The sequence below is a fragment of the Prosopis cineraria genome, unplaced genomic scaffold (genome assembly GCF_029017545.1).
Source record: "Prosopis cineraria cultivar Desert tree isolate PC_DT_omini unplaced genomic scaffold, ASM2901754v1 PC14, whole genome shotgun sequence".
In the NCBI taxonomy this organism is placed as follows: Eukaryota; Viridiplantae; Streptophyta; class Magnoliopsida; order Fabales; family Fabaceae; genus Prosopis; species Prosopis cineraria.
Genome location: NW_026555345.1, coordinates 25824269 through 25840163, shown reverse-complemented (window position 1 = coordinate 25840163; position 15895 = coordinate 25824269). Strand labels below are relative to the sequence as shown.

Below are 15895 nucleotides of genomic sequence, written 5' to 3'. Positions count from 1 at the left end.
TGTGGGGTGTGTTTTATTTGTATAATCTACGAGTTAGTTTGATTGTTGTCACTTTAATCATAAGAATTGAAAGTTAACCCAAAATTCTCTAGTCACACAATATGAATATCACTAAATGTGAACACCACCTCTTTCAACAAAGATTCAGATCTTGCTTTACCATATTATGAGGGATTAGCCTCTTCTATAAATTATTTCTATTGTTAAGATATATTTTTTGTGAAAATTAATTAAAAAGTGATTCTTAATCACAAAATGTTTGGCATATAATTGGAGAGTTATTCGTAAGGCAATTCAAACTGAAAAGATTAATTATAACTGGCCTAAAAATAATTTAAAAGGTTATAATTATAATCATAGTTAAAATGGTCTTGAAGTTATCTTCTTATGTTATTTAGTACTGCGAGGGGCTCCCGATGAAATTTGAAATCTCTAATGCCAATAGGACTTCGGTCCCCACTATCTTTTATTAGTGAATAATAGGACCTAATCCCTCCACTATCTTGATGAAATTGAGATGATGATGATCAGTCGCGTTTTTTGTTTCCTTCTTTCATGGCTAAACAACATTACAAGAACAGAACAAACATGGCCATAAAACAAGATCATGAGCCCACACGCAAGCAACGAGTTTGCAAAAAGCAAACTGCATAAGCATGCAAGGCACAAGATATTTTATTCAATTAATTAGATAACGTACATATACAGAAACAAAGCCATAAGTAGTATAGGCTTTGGCAACACATAAGATAACATTACACCACTGATTATTGTTGACAATAGAGACATATTCTCAGATATCGGGTGCTAGCTAGTTAGGTTTAGCAGCAGAAGAGCAAGAATCGTAGCAGAAGTTGGTGATATCCATGCAAACGCACACACGAGGATATTTGAGATAACAGATACAATTCTTACAAGCAGAGTGGCAAGTTTCTGGCAATACATCATTGCACTTACATTTAGGTGGGTTTGACTTGGTGCAAGCGCAGTTGTCGCAGCAGGCTCTGGTGGTGGACTTGACCATGTAGTTCCGTTCGCCGCCCATCAACGCCTGAGCCACGACGGTATTTACATCCAAGCGAGCCTCCGCAGATGCAGTGATGGCCGCCGCCGCTACCAGGAACAGCACCAGACCTATCTTGTTTAAACCCATATTCTCTTCCTCCCTGTGTCTGTTTTTATGAGTGGTTCTTCTGAAGTGGTGAGAGGCAAGGAGGGTTATTTATAGGTTGATTTGACGGATATATACAAGTAATTTGGTTCAAGAGTTTGTATGACCATGTGAATCATACATATTTAAAAAACAAAAAACACTTAAAAGGATTGAGATTTTAGAGGAAAAAAGAAAACAGCACCAGTGGTTGAAATTTTGAGTCACGGATTTTAATTTGGAAGCTAGCTCGGGTTCATGATAACGCTTATTCGTTCTGTGTTTGAGATAAATTACTCTCATCACACTGTAGACTTTTATAATTTCTTGCATTGATTTAAGGTTTAAAAAAAGAGAAAAAAAAAAGGACTGTGTTGTTGACGATGGTGACAAAATGAGTTGTACTTAATTTTGTCTCCTCTTTCGCTATTTAACCTGTTTTCTGGCCAAAACAAAAGAGGAGAATGATATTAAAGTCTCACACAAGAAAATTAATTATTATAAATTCTATTGACAACTGAACTAAACTGCATTGACAACAGAACCAGTTTTCAATGTAATTTAGTTCAGTTATCAATAAACCTTGCAGTAATTAATTTTCTTGTGTGGGACCTAACTGTAATTCTCCCAAAAAAGGTTTCACTTGTTTCGAATGTGGACAGTACTTTGGTGCATGAACTGAAGGACTGCTAAGAGCTTTTTTTTTTTGGCCAAAGGCAGGCTGAGAGCTTGAGTTTCGGTGCACTATAGTACTCTTTAGGGTGTGTTTGAATTTTAATTTTGTATAATTAATTATAAAAATTAATTAATATAATTGATTACGTTATATGGTATATAATTTATTAATCAGATTGATTTTAATCAAAATTTAAAAGTGAAATTGAAAAATAAAATTGAAAATAAGGTAAAACTATAATTTTGCAAATATATATCAAAACATTCATGTTACATGTTAAAATTAATTACGAATCCAAAACCATATTTAAAAAAAATAAGCACCCATTATACATGCTAAAATTAATTCTGAACTTAAAAACTATGGTTTTGTTAAAAATAACCAAACATCCACATACATGCCAAAATCAATTACAAACCTAAAACTACAGTTATTTTATAAGCTATTACAATCTACTTTTTTATTTAATTTTTTTATTATACATTTCGAAAAATTTATCCAAAATTTGTATAATTTTTAATTATACAAATCATATCTTATGGTTCATAATTGATTTTGACATAATAAAAGGTGTTTAGATTTTTTTTTAAAAAAAAAACCATAGTTTGGGATTCATATTTGATTTTAACATGTATAATGGGTGTTTAGACATTTTTAAGAAAAACATGATTTTAGATTCATAATTAATTTTAACATGTAACATAGGTGGTTGGGTAATTTTTGCCAAAACATAATTTCCATACAATTAATTAATTTTGAACGCAAATACAATTAATTAATTTTGAATGCAAATCCAAATAGGCACCTACGATACTAACAGGCATTTGGTCTAGGCTTCTATGAAAGGCGTAATATTCAAATTTTAATCCTTAAATTATTAAAGAATTAATCAAGTTTAATTGCAATAATTGAGTGATTTAATGTGATGTGTAACTAGAGAAATTTAATAAATTTGGTTTGGGTGTTAAGACACCACTTTAGTTGTGAAAAGTAAAAAAAGTTGTGAAAATGTGTTTGGGTATCTAACCCCTTTGTGTGATTTAATTTGAAAGTAAAACTCATGCTATTAACTAGATTATAAAAAGAGACTTTTGTAAACACTTAAATCATATCATTTGGTCATCGAACAAAAAAAAGGGGGGCAAGCCAGAAGTTGCCCGGATTTGCTGTCATGAATGTGCAATATGCCACGCCATGCACAGAGAGTGGCAATCCACTGCATACTGCTTTATTTTCAAAATCTTGAAATTTTTCAACTGCTTTCAACTACTCTCACTCTCCTGAAGCATCCCATACTTTCATAACTTTATTTTACTCTGTTTAGATGTTAATGAATGGTTTTCAAAGTATTTTAAAATATGAAAACCTAGGGTTCTATTTTAAAATATGAAAACCTAGGGTCCTATTTTCTTAAATTACAAACTTGATAATCTTTCTTGGGATTGATCCCTTGATTAACATGGATTCAGAATCTTAATCATATTTAGTAAGGGAGATATTACAGATTAGGTGCTATAGTATTTTATAACATGGTGAATTTTGAATCTCTACTAAAAGAAATGTCTACTTTTAATGTTTGACCATACCTCGAATAGAATTCTTTAATATGAAGATACTCCATCCTATCTATATACAAGATAAAAAAAAATTGTATCATATAGTTTAAGAAAATAAGTTAACTACAATAATTGTGTCTAAAAATAAAGAAATTGAATTAAAATATCCTATGTTAATTAACATAAGTATATATTAATTATTTTTCATTAATGTAAATTATGAGGGGTAATTTAAAAAATATGTAATCAATGCTTATCAAAATATATGATTTTTCTTATTAAAAAAAATCAAAAGTGATAGTTTATCTAACAAATTAAATATAAACGAAGGGATTACTTGTGAGCAGCGCAATCGATAAAAAAGAATTTCCGTACAGCTAAAATTTTTTTTACATATTTTGAGTGTTTTAATTTTTGACTACTCATCTCCGCTTATACCACTTGAATTTTGAACAAGCAAGTACTAGTTTGATGTGGCATTAACGATACACTCCCTTCATTAAAAAATATAAGACATTTTTTGAAGGATTAGATATTTAAATTAAAAATATAAGGCTTTTTTAGTATTTTCATTGTCTAATTAATGTATTTTTTTAAAGTTCCCGTAATAAATAAATTAATTTATATTTATTTGAAAATAAAATAGTATATTAAATTAAATAAAGGTAAATATGAAAAGATGTATGATGGTAGTTTGAAAAAAAAATAACTATTTTTTGAAAGTGATATTTAGTTAAAAATATCTTATATTTTTTAAGTGAGGGAGTACAGCATAAAATATTTAAATAAAAATGTAAGAGTGATGTGCCAAACCAAACATAGCCTAAGGCCGGCGAGTGCGTTTGGATTAAAATTAAAAAATATTAATTTATGTAATCAATTATAAATATAATTGATTCTTTTTATGGTATAATTGCTATTCTTTTTATGGTATAATTGCTTTAGAAAGACAATTAATAATATTGATTTTTAATATAATTTAAAAGTAAAATTGAAAATCAAGTAAAAATTATAGTTTTATGAAAATATATATTCAAATACCCTTATTAGTTCTAACCCTTATTATATGTCAAAATAAATTGTGAATCCAAAATTATAATTTTCTTAAAATCTACATAAACGCCACTGTTAATGTTAAAATTAATAATGAACCCAAAATCATAATTTTATTAAAAATATACAACTACCCCTGTATATACATGTCGAAGTTTAGATTAAAAGGTAAAAAATGAAGTTAGAATGCTTTGAAGTTTGCAAAATGAAATTAGGACAAAGATATATAATTGTAATTTGATTTGTTTAGATACTTTTTAATTAAAAGTTGGTTTAAAAAATTAAAAATTAATTAGATATGTAATTGAAAAACTAATTTAAATGTATAATGACAAAAATGAATTTTATAATATATATATATATATATATAACTAACTGTAATTTTATAATTTCAAAGTAAAATTAAAAATCAAGTAAAATTATGGTTTCGTGAAAATATATGTCCAAATATCCTAATTAGTTCTAACCTTTATTACATGTCAAAATAAATTGTGAATTCAAAATTATGATTTTCTTAAAATATACATAAACACCACTGTTAAATGTTAAAATTAATTATGAACCCAAAATCATAATTTTATTAAAAATATAAAAATACCCATATATACATGTCAAAGGGGGTGTTTAGATTAAAAGGTAAAAAATGAAGTTAGAATGCTCTGAAGTTTGCAAAATGAAATTAGGATAAAGATATATAATTGTAATTTGATTTGTTTAGATTTTTTTTATTAAAAGCCGGTTTAACAAATTAAAACTTATTTAGACGATGTAATTCAACAGCTAGTTTAAATATATAATGCCAAAAAAAATGAATTTTATAACATACATACATATATATATATATATATATATTTGTATTTAATTGAATTTTTTAGAAAAAATAGTAAACTTTAAATAATTTTTTAGAAAAGATAGAATAAAAAATTTAAAATAAAATGATAAATAAAAAATCTTAAATCTTAAAAAATTAGAATAAAATTGATGATAAATTACGAACTATTCAATTTTAAAAAGTAATTTCAATTTCTGGTAAATAAAAAGTAATTGGTGGATGCATAATGACATTTATCAGGATATAGAAGTGGAGCCAAACATTTAATAAGCGACACGCACCCTTCCACTAATCTTGCTATCTCTGATGAGTGATGAACAAAAACGTCGCCGCATGAGCACCACGGGATACACCTTCGTGCTTGAGCCCCACATCCAGAACGATAGCTTGTGGTCGGCTTCGTGATGCTCTACCAGCTTCTCCACATCCTTTCTGCTATGTAGCTGCACCGCTTCAGAGCATGTGAGCTCCATCAGTTCGTGCAAGTTGTCCTGGTTCTTGTAGAGAGAGCAGATCCGGGGACGACGGCGAACAGCGAACAAAGAGAGGTTCAGATCCAGCTACCACGACGGACGGCGAGCTACACAGACGAAAGAGTAACAACAAACTCAACGGACCAAGAAACGCCAACCTCGACGGAACAGACAACAACGCCAACCTCGACGATACCACTACAATGTCCATGGTTGGCGGCGGCGGCGGCGGCGAGCAAGGACATGGTAGGCAACTGCAACAGTAAGAGACAGAGGCAGCGGCTTGCTGCTAGAATTGAAGACAGAGGTCAGAGGCGAGAAAATGACGAGTAGTCGAGCGGGAGAGGATAAGGAGAGAGAAAATCTGGCAGCCACGCGTTTAGAAGTTCAATTCTCCTGCTTTAGTCGAAACGAGGTTTTTGCCTTAAAGGCCCTTTTCAGCAATTTCTTATCAAGCAATATGCAAAAATTTCTAATTGCTTTTAACACCTAATTGAGGTTTGATTCAATATTGGGTGTTACCAAACATGTCCTAAATAAATTTAAAACTATAATTATCTCATAAATTATTATTATCTTTTTCTAGCTTTTCAATTATACATCATCAAAATTTGTTCACATATCCCCTCTATTTTATAAATCAGGGTATAAGAGGTGTTTCGATTTTTTTAAAAAAATATAGTTTTAACATATAGATGTTTGAATATATTTTTATAATATCATAGTTTTGGCTTTTAAAATTAAACATGAAGATTATGCAAACTGCTGGCACTAACTTCAATTTGCATAAAGCAAACTTCTTGCAAGTCGCAGGAGATCACTTTTTTATTCGATAATATACAAGGCCGACGTCCCCATACATAGACAGAAGATAAGCAACATTTATCAGATAATACTGAACTTCCCTTTACCAGAAGCAACTTTCTGGATCACCAACCAGAAGGGATTTCCACTATTTTGGTTTCTGACAACCAGTTTCCTGCTTCCGTTTGCAACATCAAGCCCAACGTCATAACAATTCCCTGAAGAACGGATGACAGTGCTGTAGGGACAAAACACAAGCTTGTACCCAAATCCGAGAGCCTCGAACCGGAAAACCCCACTCACCAACTTAGAATCTGGATGATCTTCAGGCCCACCTATCACCACACTCCAGGATGATCCAGATTCATCGTAAGCGGCCACCCACTTGGAGGATTCTGCACACGCTGGCTTATGCACGAACTCGATTTCCAGATTAGTGGAACCTGGATAAATCTTGCCTGTGCTTGTTCCTTTAACATGGAATTTTAGTGGAGCGCCCTGGAACATGTCATTACCTGATTGGAGAACAGAATAGGCACATGAGGAGGCATCCACAGTTCTTCCTGGAAAAACCCCACCACCTCCAGCTCCCCATATGGCTGACACTATGTAGTACTCTTGACCCGGGACAACTGGTTCATTCTGAATGTCGATCACTGGTTCTTCACCAGAAGCTGAGGCTACTGGTAAGGGGTTGGTGGTGGTGAAGGCAAACCAGAGGAGGAAGGAGAGGGCTATGATCAGGGACCTTGCAGGCATCTTGCTCTTACAGTAAATCTCTCTCGATGTTCAAGCTCTGTAACTTGGAACGTGAGAGAAACCCAAGGCGTGCATGTTATTTATAGGCGTCCACATTCTGTTCTTATCAAGGATGGCTCAATATGGGCCTTTGATTTTACCATGAAATTATCTCTACTATTCATTTAAAATATAATATTTTTAACTATTTTAAATATTATATTTATTAACATAAAAATTATAGAAAAATTAATATTAAATTTAGATTATTCAGAGCACAACTAAATGGAATGGTCAATTTGTAGAATTTATAAAAATTTACTATTAAATTGGGTTATATATGTAGATTATATCTTCAATCGTGAAGCTGTAAAGTTATAAAAAAATTTAATATTAAATTTGATCGTTTAAATTAAATCTATACTTGTCAGATTGATAGTGGACAGATTTATTAAAATTTTTATATTTTTATTTTAATAAATATGAAATAAAAGTTAAAAATTTTAATTTTGGATGGGTTAGATCTCATTAGAATTGATAAGTATCATGGTACTCATTTCCTAATGTACAGTGAAGACAATCAGATTTAATATTATTTTTTATAATTTTTATATTAAAACATATCATATTTAAAAATTAATTTAAATGAAATTTTAGAGGGAAATTAAGACTAGGATTAAGCTATCATTGTTTATAGTACTCAAAGAGAAGGCAAGGAAGGAGGATGTTCACAAGGAAGACACGTGTCACTGCTTGCATGGATTGATCCATATCTAAAATTATTGGAAGATTTTAAGTAGGAAGAATTATAGTTAAGTCCTGCGCAAGAAAATTAATTACTGCATTGAAAACATAACTGTCCCTTTTAAGTAAGGACAAGTAGACAACTGCTTATACATACATTAATTAAATTATTAAATTCCACTTATGTTGGATGTGACATTATCAAGTGCCAGGACCTTCAATCAGAATACAAGATATTTTAATTTAAAACTTAATAATTTGTTTAAAAGTAGTAATTAAGTAAATAAAAATAATGAATACACTAGAACACCAATAAATCCAATTAATAAGGACTTTGTAGATTGAACTTTAAGGCATGTTCTGATACTAGTGAGCTATTGAGATATAACTTATTTAAAATTTATCTTATCAAAAAAATAAGGACACAAAATTATAATAACATAAACATATTGATTGGTGCGGCCTTCATGTAAATATATTTTTTGATGATTAAAATATTACATAATAAGCTTTTAGGCCCAAATATATTTTATGTGATTCAGAAAATGCAAAATATCATGAATAAGGAATGCAAAGTTACAAAAGTTTGCATGCTATATGTAAAATTTTGCCGGTTGCACGCCCCATTATCACGTGGCTTTGCCTATAGCCACTATCACGCACGTATATTGGATTATTGTGAATGTGAAGCGAAGTAGCTTTATCACATATCACGAAGAGAAATAAAGTAACGACTACTAGGAACGAGAACACCAGATCTTAAGAGCCCGTTTGGTTTTTGTTTCCATTTTTTTAAAGAAAAATTATTTTATAATATAATTTTTTAAATTATTTTTTAAATCCAAACAAAATGAAAATCTATTTAATTATATTAATTTAAAAAAAGTTTTGAAATTAAAAAGTAGGTTGGCAGTGATGATTGCAGGTTGTTAACTGATGGTGGTAGTTCATAATAAAAATTAATTAAAGTAACTATATTTTTCAATAATTAAATATATTGTGTTTTAAAAATAAAAATAACTTTAAGACATTTATATTTTTTATTTTTAAAAAATAATAAATGAAAACAGTTTTAAAAACAATTAAATCCAAAACATTTAACCAAATGAGTTTTAATTTTTTTGTTTTTAAAAGTATGAAACAGTTTTCAAAAACAAAAAGCAAACATGCTTTAACATTCTAGAATTTTATGGATGTTTATCACTTTATTATATATTAATTATTAAGATTAATTTTATCCTAATTATAACTCCCTATATCAACCCAAATTCATTCATACTTCGACTTTATAATGCCTGTATATATAATCATTAAAGAATAAATAAGATTGAAAATTGTCTTTCATCCTGGTGCTCCTCATTTTCATGCGCAAATTATATTTGTCTGAATAGGCTGTTTTGAACAGAACTAGGTATCAATGAGTGTCCCAAGTGGTATCATAGTAAGTTCCAATTTAATCAAATGGATCTTTGATATTTTATCGTATGGCACTTAGAAATTAGAAAGCACCATCTCTTGTCTCTTACAATCAGATCAAATCAAATCAGTGGCTGTTCTAAATTTTTGGAGATTGTTTTAAATTTTAAAAAAAATATATATTGATAAATGATAATTTTCAAGCGTTGAAGAAATGCAATAACTATAATTAAGATATTCATTAAGTGGGTAGATTTATATCACTAAATTCAAATCCAAATTTCCTGAAAGTTTCAAAAACATGCACACATGGAAGGTAGAAAATATATAAAATTGGTCCCTGCGGGCATAGATAGGCGCCTCTACACGATAGTTCATCGTCACAGATAAATTTGTTTGTGTAAGGATTGAGGTGTAAAAATATCTAAAAATATTTAAAAAAATATAACATTTTTAAAGTCAACGATAATGCATGAGTATGCTTATTAACGTAAGGGACTAGCTAGGTATATAGAATATTATTTAGGAAAAAATTTATTTACTTTACCTTATATACTTAAAGTATTTGTATCAAATTAAATCAAGACATGCGAATCTTTTATATATCATTTTATTCTATAATAAATTTTTGTTATTAATTAAATTAATACATTAAAATTTACATGATTTGATTGAAGGCCAATAAGTCTTGTCGTATTGTTTATTGTTTTATAATTATATAGAATATTATCAACACAAGATCAGTTCGTGATTCTCATTTCCCACGAGATCAACGTAATATTAATATATTATCAACAAAAGATCAGTTTGCGATTTTCATTTCCCATGAGATCAGCGTATCGTCACCAGTATTCTATAGGATTAGAAATGAGTCGGCATTCTTTGTCCTTTATCATAAAGATTATTCGGCTTTTAATGATGTTTGTTGAACAATGTAAAGAAAAACATTGATGGCATTATAACGCATTAACCATCCTTCAATGATGAAATATAAAGAAATAATACAACCCTATTTTGAAGGGATTACAAATCATGAGGTGAGAACCTATGTTAACATCTCTCTTGAGGTAGGTTACGACTTTCCTAACCTCTAACAAGATACGGCACCTTTATATAAAACTTAAGGTCACCAACTTACTAATGTGGTTAATATACACTAATCACATATTAACACTCTTTAACATTCCAACAATGTGCTCGTCGTTTGTTTTTATTTTTTTATTTTTTTAATAAAGTAATGTTTACTGAACTTTCTCTCCCATGCAGGGCATCACTGAATTCTTCATGCGGAAGCCAGTGCAGGATCGTGATAAAGCTTTTGATCCTCTGTGCGGCTGAATTTGGGTTCTTCTTGTTGTGTGAGATCTAAATCATCCAAGACCAATTTTAACAGTCACTACTTTAAAAATGAGTTTAAGTAGTATTTAAAATATTAGTTTTGTGACATTTACAAAACATTATAAGATTTAATGCCATCTTAAATTTTAAATGATGTTTCTTTAATTAATGAAATATCATAAATTGAAAAAATGCTACATTTCTACTTATAAAAAATAAAAGGGAAGAGAGGTGGTGTTTCCTTCTCTTCCCTTTTATTTATTTTTTAAAAAGTAAATAGAGGCACGCCATGTTACCTTTCTACTTACTTTTTAAAAAATAAAAGCGAAGAGGCCACATCTCCTTCCTTTAATAAAAAAAAAGTGTAAGAGCAAAAATCACCAATCCCCCTTTTCTTTTTAAATAAAAGAGCACCACTTATATATATATATATATATAATCTTTAATGTCTGGACAATTCTCTCGGTTTAGCCGTCCGTCTGTGGATGATAAGTTATACTAAACCTCAAACTAGTTCTCACTGCTCTTTGCAATGCTCTCCAGAAGTTCAATGTAAATCGTGACCATAGTTAGAGTCATGTACAAAGACCTTGGCATACTTTTCCAGTGAACAAGTCATCTTCACTACAAGGAAATGCACTGGCTTGGTCAAACAATCCATAATCACCCATATTACATAATAACCCAACCAAGTTCTAGCCAAGCAAATAATAAAATCTATAGATATGCTGTCCCTTTTTTCCTTAGGAATCTTAAGTGGTTGTAACAGAACATGTAACCTTTGGTACTCAATTTTGACTTTTTGACATGTTAAACATTAAGCCACAAACTTTGTAACATCTTTCTTCATTCCTGGCCACCACCACATTTGCTTCATATCCTGATACATCTTGGTGGCACCTGGGTGAACAGTGTACTCGCTACGGTGTGCTTCTTCTAAGATCGTCTTCCTTATCTCCTCATCACTTAGCACACAGATCTAGCCTCGATAGGTCACATAATCTTCATCATTAAGCCCAAACTCTATAGTTCTCCTCTCTTCAAAATCTTTGCATATTCCAAGTAGATATTCATCCTCAAACTGAGCAGCTCCCAATTCCTTCCAGAACTCATTGATTACTACTGTAAAGTGCACATTGCACAATGTCATCTGTAGTGCTTTCCTCTAAGTATCCAGGAATGTTTCTAACAAGTTGTGCTCCCAAATCATCATGTAAGCGACATGCACTATATTCTAACTTAGTGCATCAGCCACTACATTAGCTTTACCTGAATGGTACTTGATCTCAAAATTGTAGTCTTTGATAAATTTCATCCATCTATGTTGCCTTATATTCAGCTCCTTCTAATCTACTAAATGCTTTAAACTATTATGGTCGCTGAACACTTCAAACACTGAACCAAACATGTACTGTCATCAAATTTTCAAGGCAAAGACCACTGCTACTAACTCTAAATCATGCTTTAGATAGTTTTCTTCATGTAGTCTCAATTGTCTCAAAGCATAGGCAACAACCCCCTCATCTTGCATCAGAACACACCCTAAGCACTTCAACGAAGCATCTATATAAATGACATATGATAGGTGAGGATTAAAAATGACAAACACTGGAGCAAACATCAACTTCCTTTTTAGCTCTTGAAATGTCGTTTCATACTTGCTGGCGCATACATACAAGAAAAATCAAAATCAAGCCCTACATTACCTTAAACATTTAGAAATTTGAATAAAAGGGGAAAGAGAGAAGTATAGGAAGCTTATCCGAGAATAAATTTTGCTTCAAATACTTCCAAATTGCTCTCAAGGTTAAACCCCAAAAGCCTCAAGTTTTGTTCATCGTCGCTCTCTCATGTTTTCCTCTTTCTCTCTTTTGTTTTTCTGCCTAATCACGAGTCTAATAAATGCAGACTTTGTTCATCCATCGCCACGTGTGGCACAAACTAGCCTAACACTATTTTAGGCCCTTTTTGTGCCCCAATTTGCTCGAACTTTGATGTAACTCTCTTCTAAGGCTGCCCAGTGATCTGGTAACCATATTAATCTTCCAAAAAACATGATTAATTTCAAATTTACTTAAATTTACCAATTTACCCTTCTAAACACTTGAAATTTCAAGGTATGAAACTTAGGATGTTATAGTGCTCATTAGTAAATGATATATCAATAAGGGACTACGACATCAGTATTTTGATTAGGCCCCATTAATTGAATAATAATGGCATTAAGTGTAAGTTAATGGTGGGGGATAATTTACTATGAATTTAGAACTTTAAGGTTCATATTACACATTTTAGAAGTTCAGGGTCCAGGGCACTTTTTGCATAATACTTCAGGTCTAAAATGCTCATCTTTTAAAAATAATATTAATTAATTAAAATTTTAACTTATAAGAGAAAGGTGGCACTTCCATCACCTGGAAATGCTATCCCTCTCATTTAAATAATTTTTTAATTTTTAATATTTAATAATTATATATATATTAAAAATAATATTAATTAATAAAGAATATAATTTATAAGAGAGAGGTGGCATTTTCAAGCTCAGAAAAAGGTATATATTAATTATAAATACTAATTAAATAATTTATAATAAAAAACTAAATAAATAATAGAGTAGATAAGTGGCATTTACAAGCTTAATAAATGCCACCTTTCTAAATTTAATTAATAAATAATATTATATGTTAATTACAATTAATAAATAAATAAATTATTATAAAATAATTATTTAATATGATAAAAAAATACTAAATCATTAAGAGAGAAATGAAGTGGCGTTTCAAGTTTTGAAAATGCCACTTTTCTACTTTTAATTATTAAATACAAATGTATATTTATTATTAATACTAATTAAATAATTATGATAAAATGAATATATAATCGAATAGAAGAAAATACTTAACATTTTGTTATTGAAATGCTACTTAATTGTTGATTAACAATAAGTTGTAACATTTCATTTTGAAAGACGCCACCTTTATTTATTTATTAAAATTGTAAATAAAAAGAATAATTTATAAGCAGTAATATTTTATATAAGAAATACCACCTCTTTACTTTGACTTTGATATTAGTGGCATTTCATTTGTTATTACTACAAATTCATGTTACTAAATTCTGATGATTTTAATTTTGTTCGTGTTAAAATAATAAAATGAAAAAATAAAAATCAAGGACCCTTAAAGATAATTTATTATGTTGTAGGACCAAATGATTATGATATTACTTTGCAAGACTAAAGGACCAATGTAATTGAAATTTTTGTGAAAAGACAAAACTACCCTTGATGTATTTTTCTTGTGGTAGGAGAATTAATTGTTGTTAAAATAAAAATGAGACTGTTTTTTTAAATGGAGACTTGTTCATTGAATTATAAAAACTTCTCTACCAAATTAATATTTTATAATTGTTAATAAAGGAATTAATTATTGTTACAATGAAAATAAAATTTATTTTTTTTCAAATAGGAACTTGTTCATCAAATTACAATACTTGTTTCTCTGCATTACAAGATTAATTTTTTAGAGTTGTTAATAGGAAAATTAGTTGTTGTTAGAATAGAAATGAGACTTTTTTTCCTCAAATGAAAACTTATTCACCAAATTACAATACCTATTCCTTTTTACCACCAAGTTAATTTTTTAGAGTTATTAAGAAGGGAATTGATTGTGGTTAAAATGTAAATGGGATTTTCTTTTTAATGGGGAATTATTGTTAAAAAAGTACATAACATACACATAAAGGGTATTTTTGTTTTTTTGACAACATAGGTAGGGTTTTTGGTCCTGCAGAGTTAACATCAGAATCATTTGGTCTTGCCACATAATTAATTATCTTCAAGGTCCTTGATTATGATTTTTCCTAATAAAATAAACTTGTGTCAAATATGGACCGCCCAAAATAAAATCTAGACAATCGAGATTTGTGCTCATCACAATAAGCGATGGTGATGGACATCAAAAGTGACCCTCCACTCTGTGGTTGTGACAAATGACTCTCAATACACTGTAGATTTTCACTGAATATTTTGTAATTTGTTACACTGAATGGCAACAAAGGAGTCGCACTCAATTTTGTCTCCTCTTGCGCCATTTGTAAGCCAAAACAAAACAAAAAAAAAAAGCTTGTTTTGAACGTGCATGTTACAGTGGTGCATGCACAGCTGAAGGAAGGGTTGAGATTTTGAGGACGAAAGAGCTGGAAAACAAATAAAATGTACATGAATGATTTTTTGAGTGATTTTTTGAGTTGATTTAGAAAAATTCTCACATGGGCCCGCGCCCATGCTCGAAGACAAAATTAAATGGATCCGGATAAGAACTAAGACAACGTCCTTATCAGGATACATGATAAAATTACAACGATACAAAGAAAATTAACATGCCTCCTGTACAAGGATAACATGTACAACTCAAGAACTAAAACAATAGGAGCAAAGAAATGAAAAATGTTTAAGAGGAGCATATATAGAACGGGTTGGGAGGGTTTTTACGAGCTTAGCTTATTATATAAGGATTTGAATCCGAAAGATTTTTTGAATCTTTTCATTTTCAAAACTCAACTAGATTTTATTTTTGGCAAAATTGAACTTAATCCTAAACTATTTAATAAATTTTAAAGTTCAAATTTCACATTTAAAGTACAAACAAAAATAGAAGATCATTAAATGTCTACTTTTCATCATCATGTATGAACAAAATATATGAACTTGAATCTCAAGCCGAAGAAAGCTCAACTGCTGGGTTTGCTAATTCAACACCATCAATAACTTTATCTTCTTCACCAAGATTAAATTATGCACAAATTGTATCATTTTAACAAGGTTGTGCTTTAGTTTGAAAGCATTAAGGTTTTATCCATTTGAAGATTTCTTTGATAAGTAATTTGCATAGGGTTAAAAGGTAATTTCACCTTTAAATTATAAATTCATAAGCGCCTAAGATTCAAGACTCACTTTTAATATAAAGTTCCTTTTTAACTTTAAAAAAGGATATAATATTACTCCTATCATTAACAAAATTTAACTTTGATTGTTAGTTGATTAAAAACTAAAAAAAAAGGATGTTAAAAGTTATAGAAAAAGACAAAAAAGTACAAAAAAATTCAAAATTACAT

The 15895-nt window shown here is 29.9% G+C and overlaps 2 protein-coding genes and 1 non-coding gene across 3 annotated transcripts; 1 reads left to right on the top strand and 2 right to left on the bottom strand.

The window, feature by feature from the left end:
* Positions 1 to 595: 595 nt before the first annotated feature.
* Positions 596 to 1206, bottom strand: LOC129293880 (Bowman-Birk type proteinase inhibitor-like). Its single transcript, XM_054932003.1, has one exon. It carries the CDS (start codon positions 1151 to 1153, stop codon positions 812 to 814), a length of 342 nt encoding a protein of 113 aa, XP_054787978.1. The 5' UTR covers positions 1154 to 1206; the 3' UTR covers positions 596 to 811.
* A 5287-nt stretch (positions 1207 to 6493) lies between these two features.
* On the bottom strand, positions 6494 to 7376 carry LOC129293648 (kunitz-type serine protease inhibitor DrTI-like). The gene has a single exon (XM_054931721.1). The coding sequence runs from the start codon at positions 7301 to 7303 to the stop codon at positions 6626 to 6628; it is 678 nt and encodes a 225-aa protein (XP_054787696.1). The 5' UTR covers positions 7304 to 7376; the 3' UTR covers positions 6494 to 6625.
* A 7734-nt stretch (positions 7377 to 15110) lies between these two features.
* Positions 15111 to 15213, top strand: LOC129294012 (U6 spliceosomal RNA). The gene has a single exon (XR_008589256.1). It is a non-coding gene; the product is annotated as a U6 spliceosomal RNA (small nuclear RNA).
* The last annotated feature ends 682 nt before the right edge of the window (positions 15214 to 15895 follow it).

Bases quoted from the DNA above. Each gene is read 5' to 3' on its own strand.
- LOC129293648 (XM_054931721.1), bottom strand. From the start codon at position 7,303: ATGCCTGCAAGGTCCCTGATCATAGCCCTCTCCTTCCTCCTCTGGTTT.
- LOC129293880 (XM_054932003.1), bottom strand. From the start codon at position 1,153: ATGGGTTTAAACAAGATAGGTCTGGTGCTGTTCCTGGTAGCGGCGGCG.